General features: G+C 37.3%; 1 protein-coding gene across 1 annotated transcript; it reads left to right on the top strand.

The window, feature by feature from the left end:
• Nucleotides 1-2,092: 2,092 nt before the first annotated feature.
• Nucleotides 2,093-21,780, top strand: rpl22 (ribosomal protein L22). The gene is made up of 4 exons (XM_028807415.2): nt 2,093-2,197; nt 3,422-3,526; nt 3,688-3,812; nt 21,588-21,780. The coding sequence occupies exons 1-4, from the start codon at nt 2,186-2,188 to the stop codon at nt 21,730-21,732; spliced, it is 387 nt and encodes a 128-aa protein (XP_028663248.1). The 5' UTR covers nt 2,093-2,185; the 3' UTR covers nt 21,733-21,780.
• Nucleotides 21,781-26,646: the final 4,866 nt, after the last annotated feature.

The raw sequence follows: 26,646 nt of genomic DNA, 5'->3' as shown, positions 1-26,646 counted from the left end.
AGTAGTGCAGTCAACAACCTCCTCAATGTTCTCACTATGTGATCCCTGCAGGATATCCCAGTCTGTGGTTCCAGTCTCTCAGAGCCTGCTCTGCCTCCGGGGACCACTTCCTGAATGAGTGTGTGGTTGTAGGTAGCTCCCTCACTCTTGGTTTGTCATGAGGCTGAAGCAGAACCAGGTTATGATCTGCTTTCCCAAGCGCAGGCAGTGAGGTGGCGCCGTATGCATCTTTAACGTTTGCATACAGTAAGTCAATAGTCTTGTTTCCCTGGGTGTTACAGTCCACATACTGGGAGAAGGCAGATAATGATTTGTCCAGCATCACATGGTTAAAACCTCCAGCGATTAGATCAGGGTGCTGCGTTTGTAACTTAGCATGCCTAAGAATTATAATATTATTAAAATAATTATTGTAATTATTAAGAATAGAATTAGTATGCCTGGCCTGAATTCTCAGTACACTCTTATACTGCAGTGACTACTGGATAACCATATCGTACTAGCCAGGAAAATAAGTTGAAGAGCTTCTACATACACTGCCTGAAGTGCATCTTACACATTATATGGCAAAACAGAGTGAGCAACACAAAGTTCCTCCAACGTGCTAGCATTAGCACGTTCACTTTACTTAGCCAGAGACATCTCAAATGGCAAATAAACTCTGATCAAATCACCAAAGATGTACTGTTAGGTGAGTTGACGAAGGACACTTGCCCAGTTGGGTGACCACATCTTTGCTTCAAAGATGTCTGCAAGCGTGATATGAATCTGACTAACTTCAAAAATTGGAGGGCATAGCAGACAGCAGCATGTTATGGAAGTCCTCTGTCAGTGCAGAGGACAGAGCCCCAAAGGTATACTTTGCTTACTGCCAAGAAAGCCAGGAGGAAGGAGAAAGCTACTTCATTTGAAGCACCATCCTCCATCATCTTCCTCACCAATTGCTGCACAAGAAAGAGACTGCCTTTCTAGTGGACCTATTCAGACATTTAAGGAAATGTCTCTGCAATCAGTGTCTTTTTTTGTTGATGCTTTACCATTGTCTCTAGAGCACACATGGATGCCAACTATAAATTATCCGGTGTATCATAAACATATACTGTATAATGCAAATACATGCATTATATAGAATATTTTGAAAATAAATTTAAAATATTTTATGTAGGCAGAAAAGTATATCATCTGTGGTGTATAGATAATGCCTTACATCTATAATAATAATAGATAATTTGATACAAAAGTTTTGCAAAGTAGTTTGGTGAATTTGGCTTAAGTATTACATTGTACAAAATACATTTCCTTCCAGTTACGAGTAACAGATACATTAATTTTGATGTGAGTAAAATTAAAAAAGTGACATATTACAATTACATACTGTCTTATAAGTAATATTTATAACATAACAGGAAATCATAAAATAGTTGTGTAAGCTGTGTAATAGCAGGGAACTCTATGAACATATTTAGCATTACAGTATTGTAATAAATATAAATACTTAAAATGTGGGTGGCTGTGCAGCTGGCTTGCAGTAAGGCGACCAGAGCTCACGTCCCAGGTCCTCCCTGTGTGGAGTTTGCATATTCCTGCTGGGTCTATTTGGGTTTCCTTCCATATTCCTAAAACATTCAGGTTAGATGAATTGGCAACGCTAAACTGGCCCTATTCTGCATGTGCAAACTGTATGTATTCACCCTGCAACGGCCTTGTGCTCTAGGCTTGCTGGAAGGGGCTCCAGCCCTTCACAACCCCGCTCGGGCTGAGTTGTATGATCAGCACGAAAAATGGTGCAAAGTTAGTTGAGTTTGGAAATGCAGTGAGTAAACTAATATATGAACTACAGTATTTAATCTTTTTGGCAATGACAGTATATGCCGGTTCAAATGAATGTCATTAATGCGCAGCAAATAGGTTAAATGTTTATAACTTTATTATCATTTTAAAATGTACAGTGATACTGCCCACCAACACAAGCACATATGACATTCACATTCCTGAACGACGTGATTAACAGTGCAACAAACATACAACGGACTCAAAATTCCTCTAAACACGTCACACCGGAAGGAATAAGCAGAAGAATCAATCTCCGCCTGCTCTTTTACATTGATTGCTCTGCTTGCATCGGAGAGCCTGTATTGAGGCGCCTGCGCACTGTGCTTCCTTCCTTTCCGCCTCTTGGTTCGCAATGGCGCCACTGGTTAGTATGTGAGCTCTCGTGGAGTCGCATAAGAATGCCGTTTTTTACTGGGGTCTTTTCCGACTTTGATTAATTATTTAGCCGTATTTAAGTTACATAGTGAGAGACGGACAAAGTAAACTTCGGTGATGTCTAATTTGTTTTGAGATACTGGGCGATCCTACGGTTGCAAGGACTGTGCGAGGAGCACGTTGTTTCTTCGCGGGTAGTAGTGTGGTTTAAAAGGGGATCTCAAAAATGCGAGCTCGGTGATTAAAGGGCCTAACCGAACTCGTGCTTCAACTCTTTTTACAATAGTTAAAAGGAAAAGAAAATAAAGCGACTGACCAACGCACTAAAAGCATCACTTCTAAGGCTTACGAAGGAGAGTTTTAAGTGATTGCTTTGTCAAAGCGTTCTAGTTTGCAGAGTCTTCGCTGAAGAATTGTTTTACCTGTGGGTCTCGAACCGTGAACTGGATTGAGTCACCATGTCTTAGGATAAACGGATTTTGAGGTTGGAAAATACTTGTGCGGTATGGTGCATGCTGTAAGCCCAGAAGTGAAAAGCTTTAAGCCACATCATTTGTTTTGTGATGTGTGAGTGATCTGTGGTTTTGGGTGAAGGTTGTAACTTATCGGCAATTATTATCAAGAAATTTGCGTTTAGTCATTTTTTCAGATTTCCGAAACAACGGCGTATTTTTCAAAACCGACGGCAAGTATGCTAAAGTACAACTTTTAGAAACCTAGCCCTCCTGCGTGTCAAAACCAGAAATTAATTACTGTTCGATTCCTTATTTTTAAGTTCTTTTTGCTTAATACGGTTATCTCATCTGAGCCGTAGAGATTTCATGAAAGTCAGGCGATGGTGTACCTTTTGTATTAAGTGAAAATTGGTCATCTGTATCAAGGAGAACTAAAATTCATATATAGGAAAGTATTGCTTACTGTCAATTAGAGTAAAGTGAACATTAAAATCTGCCGCTTTTATTTAACTGAAAGTTTTGTCACTCTGAGGTGGTCATTGTTATAAACGTTTTCTTTAACCTCACACCATCTGAAGTTTCTGCAGCTGAAATAATTGTATTAAACCATTTTTTCTCTGCCCCCGAATTATGGATGCAGCTATCATTTTATTGTTTTTCTTCTGTTTTTTCAGAAGTTTGGGTTTATCAGTTACGTACATTTTTTTTTTTTTTTTAACATTTCGTCAGGTAATTATGCTACTCTTTTTAAATTGTAGAAGAAGCAAGCTGCCAAAGGGGGCAAGAAAAAGAAGCAGGTCCTAAAATTCACTCTGGATTGTACCCATCCTGTTGAAGATGGTATTATGGATGCTGCAAATTTTGTAAGTATGAAAAGCGGTTTATTGGTATGATTTTTGGCTGCTGTTATTGCTACTTGCTGTCTAACCTTAATGGCCAGTGAGTTCATTGGATAGGTATGGTTTTTCTTGTTTTTTTTTCTTTCACTGCTGATATATTTCTTTTGTTTACACTTGCCCTTCAGGAGCAATTTCTACAGGAGCGCATCAAGGTAAACGGGAAAGCCGGTAACCTGGGCGGTGGTGTGGTCACAATTGAGAGAAGCAAGAGCAAAATCACTGTGACCTCAGAGGTTCCATTCTCTAAGAGGCAAGTAAACTGTTTACGGCTGACAGTGTGTACATCTGTAGGACAACTGCCTGTTAATAACAGTAAAATAAAAAAAAAATACCCTGGATAATCAGTAGCTTAACTTGCTAGTAAATCTGGATTGTCTGTAAATGTTAATGAACATTATGAAGAGTTTCAGCATAGGAGAATTTTAAAATCCAAATTGAGAATATTTTTCAAGGTGTGGTTGGTACTGCTGTCTCACAGCTTGATGAGTATAGGTTTAAACCCATGCCTGGTTATTGTTTATATGGAACTTAGGCATCTATACCCATGTATGTCTGTCAGTTGTGCATGGTTTCCCACCCCAGCCGCTCTGGTTTTGTCTCCTGCATCATATCATATAATCCATCCATCCATTTTCCAACCCGCTGAATCCGAACACAGGGTCACGGGGGGTCTGCTGGAGCCAATCCCAGCCAACACAGGGCACAAGGCAGGAACCAGTCCTGGGCAGGGTGCCAACCCACCGCAGGACACACACAAACACACCCACACACCAAGCACACACTAGGGCCAATTTAGAATCGCCAATCCACCTAACCTGCATGTCTTAGGGTGCTCCGGTTTCCTCCCACAGTCCAATCATATAATCATACTTGACCAAATATGTTATTGGACTAGTATGTTGTGGGTGAGTGCCTTATAGTCAGTTAGCCTCCTGTTCTGGTTTGTGCATTAGTTCCTAATTATTTTAAAAATTTGATTGAGTAGGTTCAGAGAATGTATGCATCTTTGGTCACAACCAAATTGTTGCTGTTAAACTATTTTTTAAACAGAATTCTTACTGCTTTCTTTCAAGTGAGCTTCTTCATAGAAGGTGGTTGTGGCTTTTGACAATAATAGATCCTCTCCTGTGCTACAACTGTTTGTCCTAAAAGCGTTGTTTGCCAAAGAGTAATAGCTTAGAACAGGGGTGGGCAATGTCGGTCCTGGAGAGCCGCAGTGGCTGCAGGTTTTCATTCCAATCCAATTGCTTAATTATAAACCAATCCTTTCCAATCTCAGACCTTATTTAATTCTATGGCTTGTTAGTCTGCAATTTTGGGTTCTTCCATCCATCCATCCATTTTCCAACCCGCTGAATCCAAACACAGGGTCACGGGGGTCTGCTGGAGCCAATCCCAGCCACCACAGGGCACAAGGCAGGGAACCAATCCTGGGCAGGGTGCCAACCCACCGCAGGACAATTTTGGGTTCTTGTATCGTATATTTTTTTCCTTTCCAATGGTATCAAAATGATTTGAATCCAGTCACATTTTCTATTAAGTGTTTTAATAAATCAAACACTGCATGATGAACAAACATAGATGTAAATTGAAACACGCTAGATGGTGAACTGCTGACTGTTTTGTCATTTGCATCTTATTGTTAATAAGGAGCCATTACAACAGTGAATGCAGCTGTTTAAGATTGAAATAAGCAATTAAGGGTAGGGAACCATAGCAAGTGAGACCACTAAAATGAAGCATCAAAATGTCACTTAAGCAATAATTGCTTAATCAGCAGTAATTGACTGCTCATTAAGAAACTTGGTTGGAACAAAAACCTGCAGTCACTGCGGCTCTCCAGGACCAACATTGCCCACCCCTGGTTTAGAATATAGTTGGTTGGGTTGTTAAGGTTTGCTAAGGTACAAGACATCAGTTATTACTCGTTTCCTTTTCAAAATGGCTGACTTGCTTTTCTTTTAAAAGTTCCCTCAAAGTAAAATTTGGTTTAATTACAACTCCAATTCCAAGGAAGTTGGGACACTGTGTAAAATGTAAATAAAAACAGAATGTAATGGTCTGCAAATATCATAAACCCATATTTTGTTCACAATAGAACCCCGAAAATATATCAAATGTTTAAACTGAAAATGTACCATTTTAAGAAAATAAGGTAAGTTTAAATTTGATGGCAGCAACACGTCTCAAAGTTGGGATAGGGCTGTGTTTACCACTGTGTAGCATTCCCTCTTTTAATAACTGTCCATAAACATCTGGGAACTGAGGAGACCAGTTGCTGGACTTTCGGGAGAAGAATGTTGTCCCATTCTTGTCTGATCTAGGATTCTAGCTGCTCAACAGTCCTGGGTCATATTATTCTTTTCACGATGTGCCAAATGTTTTCAGCTGGTGAAAGGTCTGGACTGCAGGCACACCGATTCAGCACCCAGACTCTTCTACTATGAAGCCATGCTGCTGTTATAGATGCAGTATGCAGTTTACCATTGTCTTGCTGAAATATACAAGGACTTCCCTGAAAAAGACGTCGTATGGATGGGTGCATATGTTGCTCTAAAGTCTGTATAATACCGTTCAGCATTGATGGTGACTTTCCAGATGTGCATGCTGCCACCACACCATCAGTGATGCAGGCTTTTGAACTGAGTGCTGATTAACAAGACAGATGTTCCCTCTCCTCTTTAGTTCTGATGACGCGGCATTCGTGTTCTCCGTAAAGAATTTCAGATTTTGATAAGTCTGACCACTGAATAGTTTTCTACTTTGCTTCTGTCCATTTAAGTGTGCTTTGGCCCAGAGAAGATGGTGACATTTTTGGATCTTGTTCACATATGGCTTCTTCTTTGCATGTTAGACCTTTAACCTGCATTTCTGAATGGCATGGCAAACTTTGTTCACAGACAGTGATTTCTAGAAGTGTTCCTGAGCCCATGCAGTGATTTCCATGACCGAATCATGCCTGTTTTTAATGCAGTGCCACTTGAGGACCTGAAGATCACAGGTATCCAATATTGATTCTCAGCCTTGTCCCTTGCGCACAAAGATTTCTCAAGATTCTCTGAATCTTTTGGTGATGTTATGTACTGTAGATGATGAGATATTAAGTCTTCACAATTCTAGGCTGAGGAACATTATTCTGAAATTGTTCTACAATTCACAAATCTGCAAAAAAGACTACAAATCTTTGTCCATCTTTACTTCTGAGAGACTGCCTCTCCAGGGTGCTCTTTTTATACCCAGTCATGTTTCTGTTCTGTTTCCATTTAGTCTAATTAGATGCAAAATGTTCCTCAAACTGTTTAATACCACTTACTTTTCCAGCCTTTTGTTTCCATCACAACTTTTTTGAGACATGTTGCTGCCATCAAATTCAAAATTAGATATTTTTCATGAAATAGTAAAACATCTTACCTGTTTTCTATGTTCTACTGTGAATAAAATAAGGGTTTATAAGATATGCAAATCATTGTATTCTACTTTTATTTACATTTTACAGTGTTCCAACTTTTTTGGAATTGGGGTTGTAATTGGACAGCTAATTAAAATACAGGTGTGGAGGCAGAGGATGTTAAAGCTAGACATTCACACACTATTTTAAAGAAATACTGCATACACTGGCCATCGGGGCCAGTTTTTGGGGGAGTTTTTGAAATGAATTAATGGGTCAGAAATAATTATCTAAATTACCAAACTTTGGTTTAATAGTACTTAATTATTTAAAAAGGTTTGCTAACCTATGTATTTTTTAACAGATTAACCTAGTTTTAATTTTCTAGGCAAATAAGCAAAATTCATCAAAATAACTTGCTGAAACACAAATTTCAAATTAGGAGGAGTTTTTTTAAAAACTATGGGTAATACCGTTGTATTTAATGGGCATGTGTCACCTATCGTTTGAAGTGTGCTGCAGTGAGTCGACAGGCTGATTAAGCAATCAACATTGCTCTGATATGGCAATCGGTTGCAATTCTTGAAGGGGTTGACACCCCCCACCTCATCCATCTGCTGTATTGATTGCTAGCAATTCTCTAAAGGGGACCCCCACCCCAATCAGATGATTGTAGTGGAATGGGTGTCTAAAGACACTTAGAAGGGGAAGAATGGGTTGTGAGAACATTTTAGACACCCTGCAATACAACAGTAATTTTGCAGTTGTTTCCCCTCCCTAAAACAAATGAGTGTATTTGTAAAAAGTCAAAAAACAAAATTCTTAATGCAATGCCACAAACTTGCGGACTTAAGTTTGTAGTTGAAAAATGGTTGTCCCTCAATCCAGTAGTAGATAACAGTATATCTAATGGCTTGTTACCACAAGGACCACATAGGAGCTGTTTTTTCATCTTATGATTTCAACACGAAGAAGAGAAAGTACTTCAATAGCTAGAAACAGTTATTAATAGGGATGCGCAATATCGGATTTATATCTGTATCAGCAGATAATGGGTTAAAATAATTTTATCGGCATCGGACCGATGACTAAATTGGACAGATACTTCAAACTGATATTGATGACGCATTCACTGTGTTCCGGATGTGCCTGACATTTAGGCGATGCTAGGCTACTGTGCGAAAATGTCTGCAGTGTGGAAGTTTTTCCAAAGTGAGTGAGAGTGACATAAAATATGCCATTTGCAACACTTGTTCAACTAATGTTTTGCGTGGAGGGACCAAAGTGTGAAATTTCTATACCACCAACTTAATTACACACTTGAAGACATGCCATCCTGACAAATATACAGAATTCCTCAGAGCAAAAGAGGAGAATCCTGTACCACCGCGCACAAAATCAAAAACTGCAGTTGCTCAACGTGTTGATCAGTTACTTGAAAAATCAAAGAAATTTGATAAAGATAACCCTAAAGCTCAAACAATTACTGCAAAGGTGATGGAATTTATTGCTCTGGACGATCAGCCATTTTCTGTTGTAGAAGATACAGGATTTCGAAGGCTGCTTGAGCATCTTGAGCCCCGTTACCAGATACCCAGTCACCGTTATTTTTCTGACATAGCGCTTCCAGAGTTACATAAGATTGTGGAAAGTCATGTGCACAAACTCCTTGCTGAAGATGTCACAGCCATAAGCTTTACCACTGATACATGGACATCTGATATGAGTGCTATTAGTATGCTTAGTTTAACTGCTCAGTGGATCGACCGCAAGTTTGAATTGTATAAAGCAATCTTGCATGCCCAGGAATGCTCTGGATCACACACAGGTGCTGCACTCTCTGTGGCATTTAAAAGAATGTTTGAAACATGGAAGATACCCAAAGAGAATGTTCATGTAGTATTACGAAACAATGCACGCAACATTGCAAAGGCTATGGAGGAATGCGGGATCCCAAGTTTGCCATGTATGGCTCATACTTTACAGCTTGCCGTGAACGATGGCATACTATCCCGGCGCAGCATCTCGGATACAATAGCGATCGGCAGAAAAATAGTCGGTCACTTTAAGCATTCACAATTAGTCAACTCGCGTCTCAAAACTATACAAACTGAACTTGGTATGCAGCCGAAAATGCTTCAGCAAGACGTTTCGACTAGATGGAACAGCACATTCTATATGCTGCAAAGCTTGCTGGAGCAGAAAAAGAGCCCTTGGGGCTTATGCCTCCGATTTTGACTTACCTGCAACTCTAACGCCTAATCAGTGGGGTTTGATCGAGAACATAATCGCACTCCTTGCTCCATTTGAACAACTGACAAAAGAAACTTGCCAGTCTGAAGCCTTGGCTTCTAACGTTGTTCCCTCAGTTAATGTTTTAAAACGATTGTTGACTAAAAGCGCTCATACTGACTTTGGAGTTAAAACCAGTAAAAGTGCTCTCTTGGAGGCTGTAAACAATTGTTTCATTGAGATTTACACAGAATCCATGTACTGTGTTGCCACTATTGTAGACCCGAGATACAAAGACCGCTATTTCGATGCAGATGTAAAATCACTGGCACTCAATGTTGCAAGCTCAGATGGACCTTGCATCGAATGAAATGCAAACGACTGAATCACAGATAGATGGTCCAAAACAGAAAAGAGCCAAGATATATGACGAGGTGGCATGCACGCTCTTCGAAATGTACAACGAAATTCTTGAGAACATATTGATGCCTCAGGAAAACAGCCAGATGACAACAGAGGTGAGTTTAAAAAAAAAAACAAAAAAAACCTCTGTGGATATCTTTACAACATTGTTTTAAGTAAATAACTAGGGCTGTCGGATTGAACATCACTATTCTAACATAATTCAAATGCATTAAAAATCTTGGAAGGCAAGAAAGAAAAACGGCAATCGAATGTAAAAGAGCGGTTGTTGGTTTTACTTTGCACTAACTTTGGCTTCATATTACTTAAGACGTGCTGGACACTATTGTGGGATTTTACAGATCTGTTTTTGCATGTAACTTTTTAGGATCAGTCAATATGTGTTTCTGAATTGTTAACCCATATTGTTATTAGTCATTAGTTAAACGGTCGACATCTTCTGTGTTAACCACACCCATTTTAAAGAGAGCTAGTTTTCATCAAGTGACTGAGCCAAATTATAGCCTATGCTTCTTTGCTTCATATTTTTGTTCGGTGCGTGTTAACTAGTTTCATAAATAAACACAAACTCATTTTACATTTTTTTGTTATTTTGAAAAATGCTGTCTGCTAATAATTGATTATAATACACAAAATACTTAAAAGACCTCAACAAAGTAACATTTAATACACTTGAGTTAATTTGTAAAACACTTAAAGGGTCACAATGCTTCAGTTTATTTACTGTAAAAAAGACACAGGGATATAAGGTCCTCAGGCCTCTAGGAAAAAAAAGAAAAAAATGGCCGCATTTACTTTGTTCGAGCAATCACTGACAATTTTGTTTGTTTTTCTTTTGAACATTGTCTTTACAAAGTGCCAGTGCAGTTTGTGTCTTATTTCTCTTTGCGCTGCTTTTTGTGGGAGAGCCAATCACATTCATGGAAGCCACTGTTTTCACCCGAGTCTCTTAAGCAATAATGAGCAACTTGTAAGCAGATCATGATCTACAGCAGGGATGCCCAATGTGTTGATCGCGATCGACTGGTAGATCGCAAAGGTAGTGCAGGTAGATCGCGTTGTATTCAAAAAAATTTTTTTTAAAACGTTAGTCTATCACAGCATTTCTCAACCTTTAAGTATTTGCGACCTGAGTTTTCATAAGTTTTAATCGCGCGCCCCCCTAACGTTTTTTTGAACGGAGCCCACTAATACCAATTTGTTCTTTTTTAATTAATAAGTGCATATTTTATTATACCTACTTAACTTTTATCGACATTTATCTAACTCTATATTTATTTTTCTAGTATCAGAATGTAGTTTTAAGTTAATTTGCTTTGGTTTCAATAGATGTATTTTTCATATTTTCGATTCTTGTTTTCTTTTTTTCACATCTTTGCGCCTCCCTTTTTGTTACTTTGCGCCCCCATAGGGGGGCCCGCCCCACATTTTGAGAACCACTGGTCTATCATATATCCTCCCTATGGCATTTGCCACTTGATTGATTTACAGGGCGGCCAGTCTGAGATCTCTCTTTTCCTAACACACTGGTCATCCCGCATGCACGATCAAACGCGCGAGCTAGTGCAAAACTCCAGCTCTGATCTAGTTAGCCTTCCAGTTTATATCGACTAAAGAAGGGGTTAAAAAAAAAAAAAATTGTTTGGGGGAGGGTATGGGATGGATGTGGAATTGGAAGAGGATTTTTTTTTCTCACAATGACACAATCGAAGTGCATTTGTCTGATCTGTCAATCTATCATTGCTATTCCAAAGAAGGAAAATGTGGAAAGGCACTTTCGAACTGTTCATAAAAACTACGAAACTGACTTCCTTATGAAAAGCGATCCGAGAAAGAGAAATGAGAGGGAACTAAAATCGCAGTTAACGGACAGCCGTCATTTTTCAAATTCAGCTGAAGTCTGGGGCTCATGGACAGTTTTGGAACTTACTTACAGAGAAAAAATACCCAAACATGAGGAAATGTGCTGCCTCCTTGACTGCATTATTCGGCTCTATTTATGCGAGTCAGCCTTTTCCCACTTGAAGATTGTTAAATCTAAATACTGTAGTGACCATAAATGTATTGATATTGTGCCATAAGGGTTAGTCAGTTATGCAAGGTACGACAACATATTTTATGTATAAAGTATACTCAGGGTGTGTGTTTGTGTGTGTGTGTATATATATATATATATATATATATATATATATATACACACACACACACACAGGTGCTGGTCATAAAATTAGAATATCATGACAAAGTTGATTTATTTCAGTAATTCCATTCAAAAAGTGAAACTTGTATATTAGTTTTCATTCATTACACACAGACTGATGTGTTTCAAATGTTTATTTCTTTTAATGTTGATGATTATAACTGACAACTAATGAAACTCCCAAATTCAGTATCTCGGAAAATTAGAATATCAATTAAGACCAATGCAAAAAAAGGATTTTTAGAAATGTTGGCCAACTGAAAAGTATGAGCATGTACAGCACTCAATATTTAGTTGGGGCTACTTTGGCCTGGATTACTGCAGCAATGCGGCATGGCATGGAGTCAATCAGTCTGTGGCACTGCTCAGGTGTTATGAGAGCCCATGTTGCTCTGATAGTGGCCTTCAGCTCTTCTGAATTGTTGGGTCTGGCGTATTGCATCTTCCTCTTCACAATACCCCATAGATTTTCTATGGGGTTAAGGTCAGGCGAGTTTGCTGGCCAATCAAGAACAGGGATACCATGGTCCTTAAACCAGGTACTGGTAGCTTTGGCACTGTGTGCAGGTGCCAGGTCCTGTTGGAAAATGAAATCTGCATCTCCATAAAGTTCGTCAGCAGCAGGAAGCATGAAGTGCTCTAAAACTTCCTGGTAGACGGCTGCGTTGACCTTGGACCTCAGAAAACACAATGGACCAACAGCAGCAGATGACATGGCACCCCAAACCATCACTGACTGTGGAAACTTTACACTGGACCTCACGCAACCTGGATTCTGTGCCTCTCCTCTCTTCCTCCAGACTCTGGGACCTTGATTTCCAAAGGAAATGCAAAATTTACTTTCATCAGAGAACATAACTTTGGACCACTCAGCCGCAGTCCAAAGGTGAGACGCTTCTGACGCTGTCTCTTGTTCAAGAGTGGCTTGACACAAGGAATGCGACAGCTGAAACCCATGTCTTGCATACGTCTGTGCGTGGTGGTTCTTGAAGCACTGACTCCAGCTGCAGTCCACTCTTTGTGAATCTCCCCCACATTTTTGAATGGGTTTTGTTTCACAATCCTCTCCAGGGTGCGGTTATCCCTATTGCTTGTACACTTTTTTCTACCACATCTTGTCCTTCCCTTTGCCTCTCTATTAATGTGCTTGGACACAGAGCTCTGCGAACAGCCAGCCTCTTTAGCAGTGACCTTTTGTGTCTTGCCCTCCTTGTGCAAGGTGTCGCTGGTCGTCTTTTGGACAACTTGTCAAGTCAGCAGTCTTCCCCATGATTGTGTAGCCTACAGAACTAGACTGAGAGACCATTTAAAGGCTTTTGCAGGTGTTTTGAGTTAATTAGCTGATTAGAGTGTGGTACCAGGTGTCTTCAATATTGAACCTTTTCACAATATTCTAATTTTCTGAGATACTGAATTTGGGACTTTCATTAGTTGTCAGTTGTAATCATCAAAATTAAAAGAAATAAACATTTGAAATACATCAGTCTGTGTGTAATTAATGAATCGAATATACAAGTTTCACTTTTTGAATGGAATTACTGAAATAAATCAACTTTGTCATGATATTCTAATTTTATGACCAGCACCTGTATATATAATAGCATTTTTAATGTAGGAAGATCATTTCAACCTGGTCATTTTAAAAGTAGCTTGCAAGCCGAAAAAGTGTGGGCACCCCTGATCTACAGTGAAAAGCAAAAATATTAACAATAAAATGTTCCAAAAAACAGCAAATACAATACAGACATGCATTCAATTCAAATGCCATATACTTATTTTTATTGTAAGGATTCTAATCTTAATCTGACAGCCCTGGTAAAAGCCAAAATGCAGATCTATCTTTTAGATATGAAAGATGACACAGAATATAATACTGTATATGTATGCGTGCTACTCGGCAGGTGCAGGGATTTCTTTCTGAAGCACCAATCCCGAGGAATGAAAATCCACTGAAATACTGGAACAACAACTGGAGTCAGTTTCCTACCATTGCCAAAGTAGCACGCAAGTTCCTGTCAGCCCCATGTACTAGTGTGGACAGCGAGAGATTATTCAGTTTGGCTTCTAATGTGATCAACAAAAAGAGAAACAGAATTTCCTGCGACAAGGCAGAGATGCTCTTGTTCGTTAAGAAAAACCTCCCCATCCTGCTTACAAAATAGATAAGAATGATAAGCCTCCAGAAGAAAAGTTATTTCTTTACTGTTGTACGCTTTTCTGTTTTTTAAAATTATAGATTGGTTAGATTTATTCCATCCAAAGTTTTATGTGGTATTTAATACTGCAGACTGTAAAACAAAGGATCAGATAGCTAGCCAAATGTGGTTGAGCAGAAGCCATTTTAATGATTGTAAATAATCTGCAAAAGTTATTCTTAAGTGGTACTGCTTATTTCATTGTCATTGTACATTTTACCATTTTTTTTTCAGTTTTCATTTTTTCGATTATTGTTGAATTTGTTGTATTTGTTCCATTAAAAAGAAAGTGTTATTTAAAGCAACAACCTGCAAAACTGTTTCCCATATAACCAACAGTTATCCAGTCAAATGTGGCAGATATCATTTGTTTTTAATGATTGAATGTGGTGTGCAAAATAAACTGGTAAACAACAACTTGCTTAACTTAAGACATGGATACAATTAATGGCATGAGTTAGTGTTTAAACTGTTGTCTAGTTGAAACACTTTATGCTCAGCTGGGATTTTCAAATTGATGTCCTGATAATCTTCTGAAGAATTCCTCAGAATAATATATTTCCTCAAAGATGTCAACTTGCCCAGGGCTAGAGTTAGAAAAACCACCTTTTACAAAAAGTGTCATCAGGATGATTGACAGTAGAGATGAGGTTGTGTTGTATTGATGGCAGGTCTTGTTGGCTGCATATGAACCCCTGTTGTTGTGCCCAGTTATTTTTGGACTCCCTTTTCCAGAGAATTTTTTTTTTTCTTTCATTGTTTTAACGCTCTGCACTTTCATGGTATTTGCTTAACAATGGATTTATACAATGTGAATCTTTCTGGAATAGCTTTATGATCTTGTCAGTGTTGCTAAGTATCCACAACTTTGACTGGGAGGGTGGAGCAGATTATTCCACGAAGTGTATTTATGAAATCAAGACTTAGCTGAGTACATTTTGCTTGAATAAGCCTTGCTTTCCAATAGAGGCTCATTTGGGTCCACAAACACAGTGTTTATAGTTAACTCAGACAAACTTTAGCAATCCACAATTATGCATGCTCTTGTGAGATTTAAGAAGACCCAACAAACAGTCAGTGACTTCAATGAAGGCTCAAAAAGCACAGATATAGGAGCTTTGACTTTAAGTGTGCAACTGTTGAATGATATATTATGGGACACCTTTTGAAAAGTTACATTTCATTTAATTGCCATAAAACAGGAAAACGTAGTGGAAACAGAGTGGCAGGCTTTTCAGCAGTTGATCAAGAAATAGTTGATCCCTAATAACAGAAAAAGGGAATTGCATTCGCTATAATTAAAGCCAGAGGTGCAGCTAGGCAATCTATAGCAGACCGGTGTCTAAGTACTTTAAGGTTCTGAGTTTGTGCATTACATAATTACATGTTAATGGTATTATTCACATAAACAATGTAAACATTAGTTTGTGAATGTCATACTTGAAAATTTTTAAAAAAATATTCAGTAGCAATATGAAGTACATTTGGTAAAATACGTAACATCTGAATTACATAAATATACAGCATGTTTAAATGCAAACAAGTTGCACATTTAAGCACAAAAAGGAAAGCTACAGCTTCTGCCTCCAGTGTCACTCCTGCTGGAGTTTGCCTTTATCATATTGTCTGATTGGACAATTAATTTAAACAAAAATTCTGCAGTATTAGGTATGCCACAAAACACTCAGGACCTATCTGAGGTTTTGTTTCTCATTGAGCAAGAATTTCATAATTCATAATCTACAATATTAAACTTCATCTTGACATGGCACTTAGGGAAAAGTCAGGCTTGCTAACTAAGATAACTAATACTTAAATGCAGATTTTAGGCTTATTTGAGAAGGATTTACCCAGTATGCTTCATGGAATACTCCCCTGCTTTCTTGCAGTTATTTGTTTTAGCTCCTGCAGCACATCATTTCAGATCTTTAGTTTCATTGATTAGCTCAGCTAATTGGTTAACACTGTCATTATCCCTCTTGGTTTGTAAGTCATAGGATTTAAGGGTTCACTAATTTTTATGGCAAAAAAAAAACACGTAATTGTTTCACAAGCTTCTGGCAAGTCACAATTGCATGCAAAATTAATTTTTGAGTAGTAACAATTTAAAGTAAAAAAAAAATAAATTTTTAAATATACATTAACTATTTAAAATTTGAGTTAGAGTAATTTTGGGGAGTCTGCTTACAAATTGCTGGTATCAATTCCATTTTGCTCTGTCAAAAATTAGGAAATATAGTTATACGAGTTTTTTTTTTTTTTGTCTGTTACACATTAACTCTTTGTATTTTAAATGTCTGAAAGTAAACATAGATGGTCGGAATTAAAGGTATCTATTACAGATAAATTTAAATATTCAACATGTAGTTATGGATATCTTGCTTTTGAATTGTAGTGAAACCTTGTGTCAAAGTAGGTAGCACAGCTGCCTTGCATATTCAGCATCCTGAGATTGGATCCTGTGCTAAGTTGTTTGTACGGCGTTTGGAATAATTTTGATTTACTTTTTTTTTTTTTTTTAAATCCCATTAAAAACTTTACACTAGGCTGCTGTGTAACCAGATGCGTAGAATCCTTACGTCTTTCATTAAAGTGTTACTTTTGTTTTTTTTTATAATGAAACTATAGCCCGCAGGTGTCATCTGTTTATGTAAAATACATACTGTGTACAAAAATTGATCCATAATGCATATGGCATAAAAGAAAATGTTTCTCATAAAAGCAAGTTGTTGTATTGTTTAATTTCTGCCGTACTGTACCTACATGAAACAGTTTAAAGTAGTTTTCACCTTTTCTCTAACAAATATATTCTCACACAATTAATTGATAAACTGTTTAAATGTAAATATACATGCACTTATTGGTTACAGTCATTTTTAATTATTAATCACACAACTTTTTTGCAGTTAAAATATATACATTTATTTTGTCTTCAGTGTTTCAGCTAGACATTCATAATTCTTGAGGTGCACTTATATGGATCACCATTTTAATTTTGCAAAACTTGTTTACCAAAACACATACTGTAACACGCACTAAGAATAAACACAGTACAAATCTTTAGCTGATTTTTTTTTTAATAATTTATCTAATGGTCAAGATTTTCATCAAGAAGATGCAAGGCTAGCATGCTTAACAAGTTTATAAGTAAAAGACCAATTTTGCTGTTAAGCTAACAAGCCTCTTGTTTACAAAGCAGCAATTTCAAATTCTCATCTTCTAATTAAAAATGTAAGCTTGCTGTTCAAACTCATTATGTCCATTTTAATTGACAAAATAAAAAGATCTGAATTCATTCAATTGTCTTTCTGTGCCATTTATCTTAATTGCACATGACAACTTCACCAATTTCTTTTTCTCTGTTTATTATTCCACCCTTTTTTATATAAAGGCCAATATTCCTAGTGTCTCACCCTCTGGTAAAGCATGACAAGACTTGCTACTCTTTCTTTGCACAACGGGAAGTTTGCTGCAAAGAAAATGTGTGCTAGCTCAAATACTGTAATACCTCATGTAAAGAAGCACTGCAGCTAATTTACAATAAAGCTTTGAAAAGCAGGAGCTGAAAAGGTTTTTGTGATTGGCCAATTTACCAATCACGGATCAAGTTTTTTGTAGTGAAAATTGGCCAATTGTAGCATCCCTAGAATAAATGCAAGAACATGAAATGTTAAACAGCTTATTATACTAATTATGTGTAATGCATGCTGACTAATTTGTGTTTAATGTGAGATTTAAGAATGTACATCTTATATCTGCTGAGATGTTGAGCACTGCTGCACATCTGTATCAAAATCAGTCATTACGTTTCTGAAAGCATATTGTGAAGTAGGTGTGGAGAACTTACACGGGGCTTCCAAAAATGACTTATTTGAGATTTGACAATCACTGAATTTTTAGAAGTTGTTACATACATTTGCAGGTGTACCTCTATACAGTATAAGGTAAACCTGCTTCAATCAAGTGAGCAACCTAGAAATTGAGATATGTAATCTTTCTTCCACATGCTTTCAGAAGCAATAATAGTGACATTACTGTATTGTGGTAAATACATTGAATGGGAATTTTTACTCCATTCAGATTTCATCAGTTTGATGTGAATATAACAGTCCTGGAGAAGTGGCGGAAATATTTGAAAATAGTATTGCAAATGAAAAGGATGTACAATTGAAGTGTTATTTTCCCCATTTTTAAATATCCTAGTATTTATTATGTATTGGAACTTTCAAAGTTAGTCAATTCAGCTTTGAATAATATTCTAAACTATGCTTTTGTTTGAGTATATTTGAACATAGGCTAAAAATTCTGGGTACTTGTTACTGTTGTATACCTAATACAAGAATGCCAGTTGAAAGTGCCATTTTTATTTTGTAAAGTTTAATACAATTACCTGTTTTGATGTACAAAATATTTAACATTGTACTATATAGAGGCATTAATGGGGGTGGGTGGTGATAAGTTAGCATTATACAAAGTTACTGTCTGTTATACCTGTATTTTTAGCACTTTTTTTTTTTATCAGTATGCTGCTGCTGGAGTATGTGAATTTCCCTTGGGATTAAGTCAGTCTCTCTCTCTTTCAAACTAAACTAGGATAGGCTTCAGCCTACCACAACTCTGAAGCAGACCAAGTACATTTGAAAATGTTATGTGTAAAGAAGAAAAAATGAAAATGCTGCATACTGTACTACAATAGACGAGTGCCTCCTCATTATCAGTCATTTTGTAGTGTAATTAAATATGAAAAAGTCAGCTTATATAAAATGCATCTAAGTTGTTATCCTTGGAGTGCAAAGTCCTGGTACCATACAGAAGAATATTTTAAAGTAGAGCACAAGAAGTTAGGCTATAATCAGTCTCATGATTAGATTAAAAAGTCTCTCTCTCTCTCGAGTCATCAAGAACAGGCTTAATACTTGGTGGTGTGGAGATGCTGAGTGCCAGCACAGTGCTATGGGCTAGCAATTGCAGTCAGTGAATAATATGGGGACTAAAATTAAGTCTCTTAAGATGTATACTGCATGTAATGCACCTTATAAGTTTGTCTATACAGGAATTGTTACATCCCTATTTGCAACTGGCAAAATCTTTTAAAATCGGCAGGTTACAGACAAAAGAAGTCTCGCATATGGTGGTCACTTTTCTATCTTTCATTAGTTTTCTGTAATATTCAAGTTGTAGAATACAGTAGCAGTAAGTTAATCTTTAAGAGTGGATGGGGAATTTTTATGAGTACCAAAAGAAAAAACATTCTGCCCCAGATGTGTTGTAAAAGCATGGAATACCCTCCCAAATTCCACCATCCCCCAACCAGACAACTTGGTTTCGCTAATGACAATATAGGCTAACGAATCAAAAATATGAAAAAGCTTATCCTAGAAGCGATGTTCAAAACAGATCTGAAGAATATCCTAATGTTGCACATCATCTCCAGAGTAGTATCATTCTGAAATTATAGCAAGATAAATCAACCCATCTTATTCAAAGACACAAACTGACAGTAAAATGTATAGGATTTCTTAATACACATTATTTTCAAATAAATTTGATATGACAGTCGTAGATATTTCACCTACAACTTTCAGTTTCTCTTTTCAGAAGATTAAAAAAATTGTAATGAGAACAGGCCTTTCAGCCCCACAAGCTTTTCCATCCTATTCATCTAGATTGTCCAAAATTGCATCAAGTCGAGATTTGAAGGTCCCTAAAGTCCTCCTTTCCACCTCACTACTTTGTAATATATTCAGTGTGCCTGCGGTTCTTTGTATGAAGAAAAACATTCTAGCGTTTGTGAAAAGTCTTGTTTCAGAATTTATTTTAAAGTAACAATTGGTATCTACTGCAAATGATTTTAAACATTTCAATTATGTCACCGCATAATCCGCTTGCTTAACCTTGAAAGATTTAACTCCATCAGACTCTCTTCATAGCTGTCCCAGAATCTGCCAAGTTGCTGTTCTCTAGGCCTTTTTTTTTTTTTTTTTTTTGGCGCAATATGCAGACTAAAACTGAACACAGCACTTCAGCGTGAGGGCTAAATCGTATGTTACATAACTTAAGCATAACCTCACATGACTGAAAATCATCACCATGTTATCCTATTATGTTTTGATCGTTTCAGTGTACTATCTGGCTGTAGATAGTGATATCTCGGCTATGACTCCTACATCCTTCTCGCAAGGTGTACTTTCATACTTATATTTACATCTAATATTTTACTTCCTACATGTAGTACTTTACATTTACTTACATTACGTTTTATTTGCCACAAATCTGCCCAAGCCTGTATTCTATCCAAGTTCCTCTGTGACAATATCGCAAATTTAGATTATCTGCTGCTCCTACAAGTTTATTGTCCACTGCATGCAAACTTAACCGGCTTACTTTATTCTTGTTCATATTGTTCATGAATATTAACAGCAGAGGCCCCATCATCAATAAAAAGGTATCACTAGCTAAGCAGAGGCAAGGTACACTCCCAATAGGCAGAGGCAGACCAACTCTCCACTCCTGACGTGACGCTTCCCCCTCCCCTTGGACCGCTGCATCTCTCTTAGATTCGGTACTAGCAGACTATGATACTTAGCACAATATTCAACCAGAATATTCAAGCAAATCATAGAAAAAACCTGATCTAAATCCCTTAAGTAGTTCTTTCATAAAAAGCAGACAAACGTGTTACAGTATATATATATGTATATATATATATGTATATATATATATATGTATATATATATATATGTGTATATATATATATATATAATATAATATGCATGCACAAGGTGAGTCAAAATTGTTAACACTAATGGATTATTTTTATCTCGACCACACCTTTCCAGGTCGATGGATAGGTCATGGTGGACCATTGCCATGGCCTCCACACTCCCCGGATTTGACACCCTGTGATTTCAGGTTCCCGCAAAATGTGTGTCCGGGCTTTAAATGGTACTGTTGCTTGTTGTTGTTTTTTTTTTTTTTTTTTGTGTGTGTGTGTGTGTGTGTGTGTGTTGAACATGATGGTGAACAGGATGAGACATTCCTGTAAATCATCTTGCACATATGAAGTGTGTTTTGTGAATAAATTGTTTCCGCCATTCAAATGTTAACATAATTTTGACTCGCCCTTTGTGTGTGTGTACGTATGTATGTAAAAATATGATTGTGTGATGTGTTATCATGATTAGTAGAAATAGGAGTATTCAGAAACAGTTTTATCAAGCTTGGAAAAGCCCAGGCTAATGAGTTACTAAAGTGGTTATAGATATTTCAGTGTGACTTTATTCTTACATCCATTTTTATAACTCCCCTTTTGCAGTTTCAAGTTGTGATGCTGGAGACCTGTCCAAGCAATATTGGGTGGAAAATGAGAATCAGCCCTAGACGAGGTGGTCTGTTCTTTCTAGGCATGTGTGTTTGACAGGGCACATAACCACATTCATTTGCACAATGACAATTTTTGCATCCCAATTGGCACAAACTTTTGGGTGATCAATTTTGTGATCAATTTTTTTAACTTGTTTTCAGGTAGAGGTAGTCTGACAAAGTATTGTCATTTTTGGTAATACTGTTTCCTTTTGTGATTCACAGGTACCTCAAGTACTTGACTAAAAAGTACCTGAAGAAAAATAACTTGCGTGACTGGCTTCGCGTGGTTGCAAATAGTAAGGAGAGCTATGAGCTCAGGTACTTCCAGATCAACCAGGATGAAGAGGAGGAGGAAGATGAAGATTAAACCTTTGATCTAGGAATATTTTGTATATTCAATAAAAATAAGAAAAGTTTTTTTTTTTTTTTTTTTTTTTTTTTTTGCTTGAATCATTTTTTAAGATGTTCTGCTTTATACATCTATGCTTCTTATAGTAATCAAGACCAACTGACTTAATTTTATTGTAAGAACTTTGATAGTAATATCAATTTATGTCTGTGAAGACTTTTGAAAGTTGTCCCTATTCTTTGTATGTTAATATTGAGTCTTTAGATGTATATTGTAAAACATCTTCCTGGTATATTTAAGTAAAATGGATGGTGAAACATTTTCTGGAATAAGCAAGACACTGCAGAAGTATTTGCTCATGCCAGGGTTGGAAATAACATGGAGTAAAATATAGAAATAGTTTTTGATCCTAGTCCTGGAGGGTCCCATGCAGGCCTGCAGGTGTTTGTGCTAACAAGTTTTATAATTGTTGACTTGTTAGAACATTAAGAGAAATCTAGATGAGAATAGGCCATTCAGTCCAATAAACCTCGCCAGGCCTATCAGCTTAATTGTCTCAAAATAACATCAAGTTGAGTTCTGAAGGTACATAAAAGACCTGCATTCTACCACACTACTTGGTAACTTCTCTTGGGTCTATGGTTCTCTGTGTGAAGAAAAACTTTGTGCAAAATTTAGCCATAAGTGTCCAGCTGTTGAACTCATTTTAAAGTAACTCTCAAACTACTATACTATTCTATACTATAATTCCTATCATAGTTTTGAAGACTTAATCATGTCACACCTTTATTCTCCATTTTCTTAAGCTGAAAAGACTTAGCTGTTGTAAACTTTATTCTTAATTTCTCCCATGTAGTCCGGGACTGAGCCTATTCACTGTTCCCTGGAAATTTTATAGTGTCCTTCCCCCTCCCACCTTTTTTTTTTTTAAAGCCAGCAGACCAAAACTGCAAACAGTACCTCACACTCCTTATGAGTGTTTTATAAAGGTTCAGCATAACCTTCTTCGGTTATATATATATATATATATATATATATATATATATTAATCTTCCTTGTTAATGTAGCCATTTTTCCCCCTTGTGCCATGTTCTGTCTTTAGAAAAGAGCAGTAGTGTTAAATTTATATTCATGACAAATTAAGACATTTTTGCCATAGACTTAAGCTCTTAACTTTTGTCATTTTCCTGTTCACTGTTTTTCTGTGGTGCTTGCTCTCTTAACTTCACTGTTAATTTTATATTAATAATGAACAAAGCACTCCACACCAGAAATATCAAGCATGGATTGTCTAGATTGTGCTGAAAATACATAAATATAGTAGGGGAGCCACTTCAACCACCAATGTGCAACATCTACCTGGATGATGCGATGGCCGCAGTTTTGGGCTAGTATGCTCACCACACATGAGCTATTAAGTTTTGAAGATGAGAGGGAGAACCTATAAGAGATGGGGCAAGTGCCAGAATGGAGTAGGTCATAGTTTACCATTTAGCCAGGACACTGGTTTAATACTCTACTCCTATCTAAAGATGCCCAGGAATCTTTAATGATCACAAAGTCTGGACCTTGGCTTTACATCTTGTCCAAATGACCGCATCCTTTTTTTTTTTGGGATTAGGCTGAAACAAGAACTAGTATGAAGTAGGAAATCATGTCATCTTATTGGTCATTGGAGAACTGAGTTGTGGTTGGATATGATTGGTAGCTGAATCAGGACAGTCACACTGCAGCACAACACACCTTTGACTGAAGTTTGACAGAAGCCCAAAAAATTGGCATAAGTTTGGTCTCTTTGTCTCTCTCTCTGTCATTTTCCATCCATGGAAAAGCAAGACATTGCTTACTCCCTTGAAAGGCCGTCTGGTAGTAAGCATATGGATGCAAGATTAATAGCAACTTAGGTTGTAAAGACAGTTTTATCATACTGATTTTACTTTTTTTATTACTTGGGCTCATTATCTATTTTTTTTCCCTCTCCCACCTGTTCTACTACTTTATCTTTTTGCCTGAAGATATAGATATAAAAAGTAGTGTAACATGAGGGCCATTGTGGGGTTTTGGAGACATTTTGTTAAGGTTTACCTAATAAAGAGTATAAACGGGGAATAGGGTGACGGCAAATATGTCCATTACATTAGCATATGATCAAGCGAAAGGCAGATAGGATATGCTAATAATGTGAACATTATTTATATATAGCCCCCTTTCTCTAGTTTCAACAGTAGTGATAATGGGTACTTTTGTGAATAAATAAGCCAAAAAAAATGTTACAGGTATTGTATATCCCACTGGCTTCTTCAGGAAGAGCAGCAAAATGAATGACATTGCTGCTTAATGGTGTATGAAAACCAAAAAGTTTGCGAAATAGGGATTTATAAATTCTGCACGTGTTTCTGTTTTCCAGGAACTGCTGCCATGTATTGTTTAATGGAATGGAGTCTGGTTCAGGGCTGATTCCCAGTCTGTAGATGTTGGAATTAGGCTTTAGCACACATTATTCCTAGCCAGAAAAAAATCTCAGCATTGAAGATGTTTGAGTGGTTTCTTTTGATACATGTATTATGTTAAGAATACCAGGACTTTCTATGTTTATACTGTCAGGTGTAGCATTTAAACAACCTGTAGAGTGAACTTGAGCAGTTTTTGCTTCTTGAATCTTCTCCTCCACTTCTTCCAGTTATTATTGATGGATCACCAGGGCCCTTGTGTATAACGCCGTGCGTAGAATTCGCACCATAACATGGTGTACGGACAAAAGTGGAAATGTGCTTAAGCACAAAAAAATCCAGATGCATAAGTCTTATGCGTATGCCAACTTCCACGTTCTTCCGCTACATAAATCCCGGTCAGCGTGAAAAATAATGCACGTGCCTGCTGTCCAGCCCCAACTCCTCCCAGAATTACGCCTCTTTGGATATGCAAATCAATATAAATGGCCCTTAAGCTCAGCCTTCTGTGAAAAGACAATGGCAAAAGCACGGGGGAAAATAGAACAATTTCAGCGAATATTAAGTGGAGGCAAGGAAAAACGTACTATTTGTTGGTTTAAACAGTGATATAATCAACAAAAGGAAGTTGATCTAGTGACAGAGTGTCGGAGAAACTCAAAAGCTCTATTTCACAAAGTTGCACAGTGCCCGAAATAAAAAAAGTTGTCAGGTATCAAAGTCGCTGTGAAAAGGAGAGTCGTAGCCCACTGTCTGAGTGTCAAATGAAAGCTTATTAGGGTACAGAGAAAAAAAAATAGGCACACAGTGGGGAAAAAAGCACGAAATGTCAACTTTAATCTCGAAATTTCCACTTTAATTACATGTTCTACTTTTATGAAAAAATAAACTATCATACACTTCATCTTAAAATCGTTTAATTTATAAGTTTCTCAAATCCCATCGTAACTAATGTAGCACGTTACATGCTTTGTTTTGTATTTGATCTTCTATGTGTATGAATCACTATGTGCTATCACTATCACTATGGGCTTTCTATTCCTCCAACAGGACACAGAATCCATTACATTCGTGATATTACAGCTCTCTGAATAATTAAAATACTGAGATGTATACTTGATATCATTTTCATGATGATAAGAGTTAAAGCATGTTATTAAACATGGAAACACGGTGGCGTAGTGATTGTTCCTGCTTCACGCAAGATGCTTGCTGCGCCATGCACTACCTTCGATGAAATAACTTATTGCAGCAGTACTGTCTCTCTCATATGTACTAACCCCCAATTCCTGTCCTTACTTTTCTTTCTCCAAATACCCAATCGCCACACAATCAGCTCTGTAATAGACTTTAAGCCATCTGTAAGCTTAGAACGCAGATTCTTCAAAACTTTTAAGGAACATCGAAATATCTTCATAGTACATGTTTAATTATTCTATCCATCTATCCTTCCAGTGTCGCGCCAGCCCCAGCAAGAATACAGCGCGAGGCAGGAACAATCTGTGAACGGAGCACTAGCGCCTTGCTAGCGCTGCGGCACTGTGTCCTCACATGTTTAATTATTAACAATATAGATTATTTAAATGATGTTAACATTTTATCTGTATAATATAATAAGCATATTTTCCTGCATTTCATCTTAAAAATGATATCGTCATCATATGTAAATACACGCTTCATAAAGTGGCTCAGGTTGTGCAATATTATAACTGTATCACAAGTTTACATTGAGGTAATTGTACTTATAAGTACAAAGCATTCTACAAGGAGCACTTGATGGACTGATTGAGTGCGTTTATAGTTTTTGGGATGAGACTGTTTCTGAACCGTGAGGAAAGACCCTGAAGCGTTTGCCGTATGAGAGCAGTTCAATAGACAGCATGACTGAGGCAGCATGTGCTTGATGCTGTATACTGGTAATTCTCTTTCCAATCATCTGCTGTAGAGCTGTGATTCCCCACTCAGATACAGTGGTATAAATATTCTGCATGGTGCAGTGAGAGTAACATGGAAAAAGATGATCCACTGTGGCAACGCCTAATGGGAACAGCTGAAAGAAGAAGAAGAAGGTGCAGTGAGAGTAACAACACTAAAGCAGCTATGGTATTTAGAATAGTTTGACCATTCTGTGGACCATTATATTGTTACAGGTTAATTACAATCAGATGCATTAAATTAATGAACAATATGAGGTTAATTTCAGTGTATTTATAAAGCCGCATCAGGGATGTGGATCTAAAATAGAAAGGGAAACCACACTGGAACAGTAACACTGCTTTGACGCTGGGTGCCGCCAGTTTGCAAAACAGAGTAGAGAACTTGCGTACGCCAGGGTTGGAGCTACCGTGAAAATGTGTGTGGCTTTACGCCAAGTTTAGGTTTTATACAGTACATTGCGATTTGAGCGTGGAAATGGGCTTACGCAACATTTCTGTGCATACGCACTGTTTATACATGAGGCCCCAGGGCTTTCAGTTTTGGT

Source organism: Erpetoichthys calabaricus, chromosome 8, assembly GCF_900747795.2.
Source record: "Erpetoichthys calabaricus chromosome 8, fErpCal1.3, whole genome shotgun sequence".
NCBI classification, from domain to species: domain Eukaryota; kingdom Metazoa; phylum Chordata; class Cladistia; order Polypteriformes; family Polypteridae; genus Erpetoichthys; species Erpetoichthys calabaricus.
The sequence above is the reverse complement of the archived record's forward strand: the minus strand, read 5'-3'. Positions and strand labels throughout refer to the sequence as shown.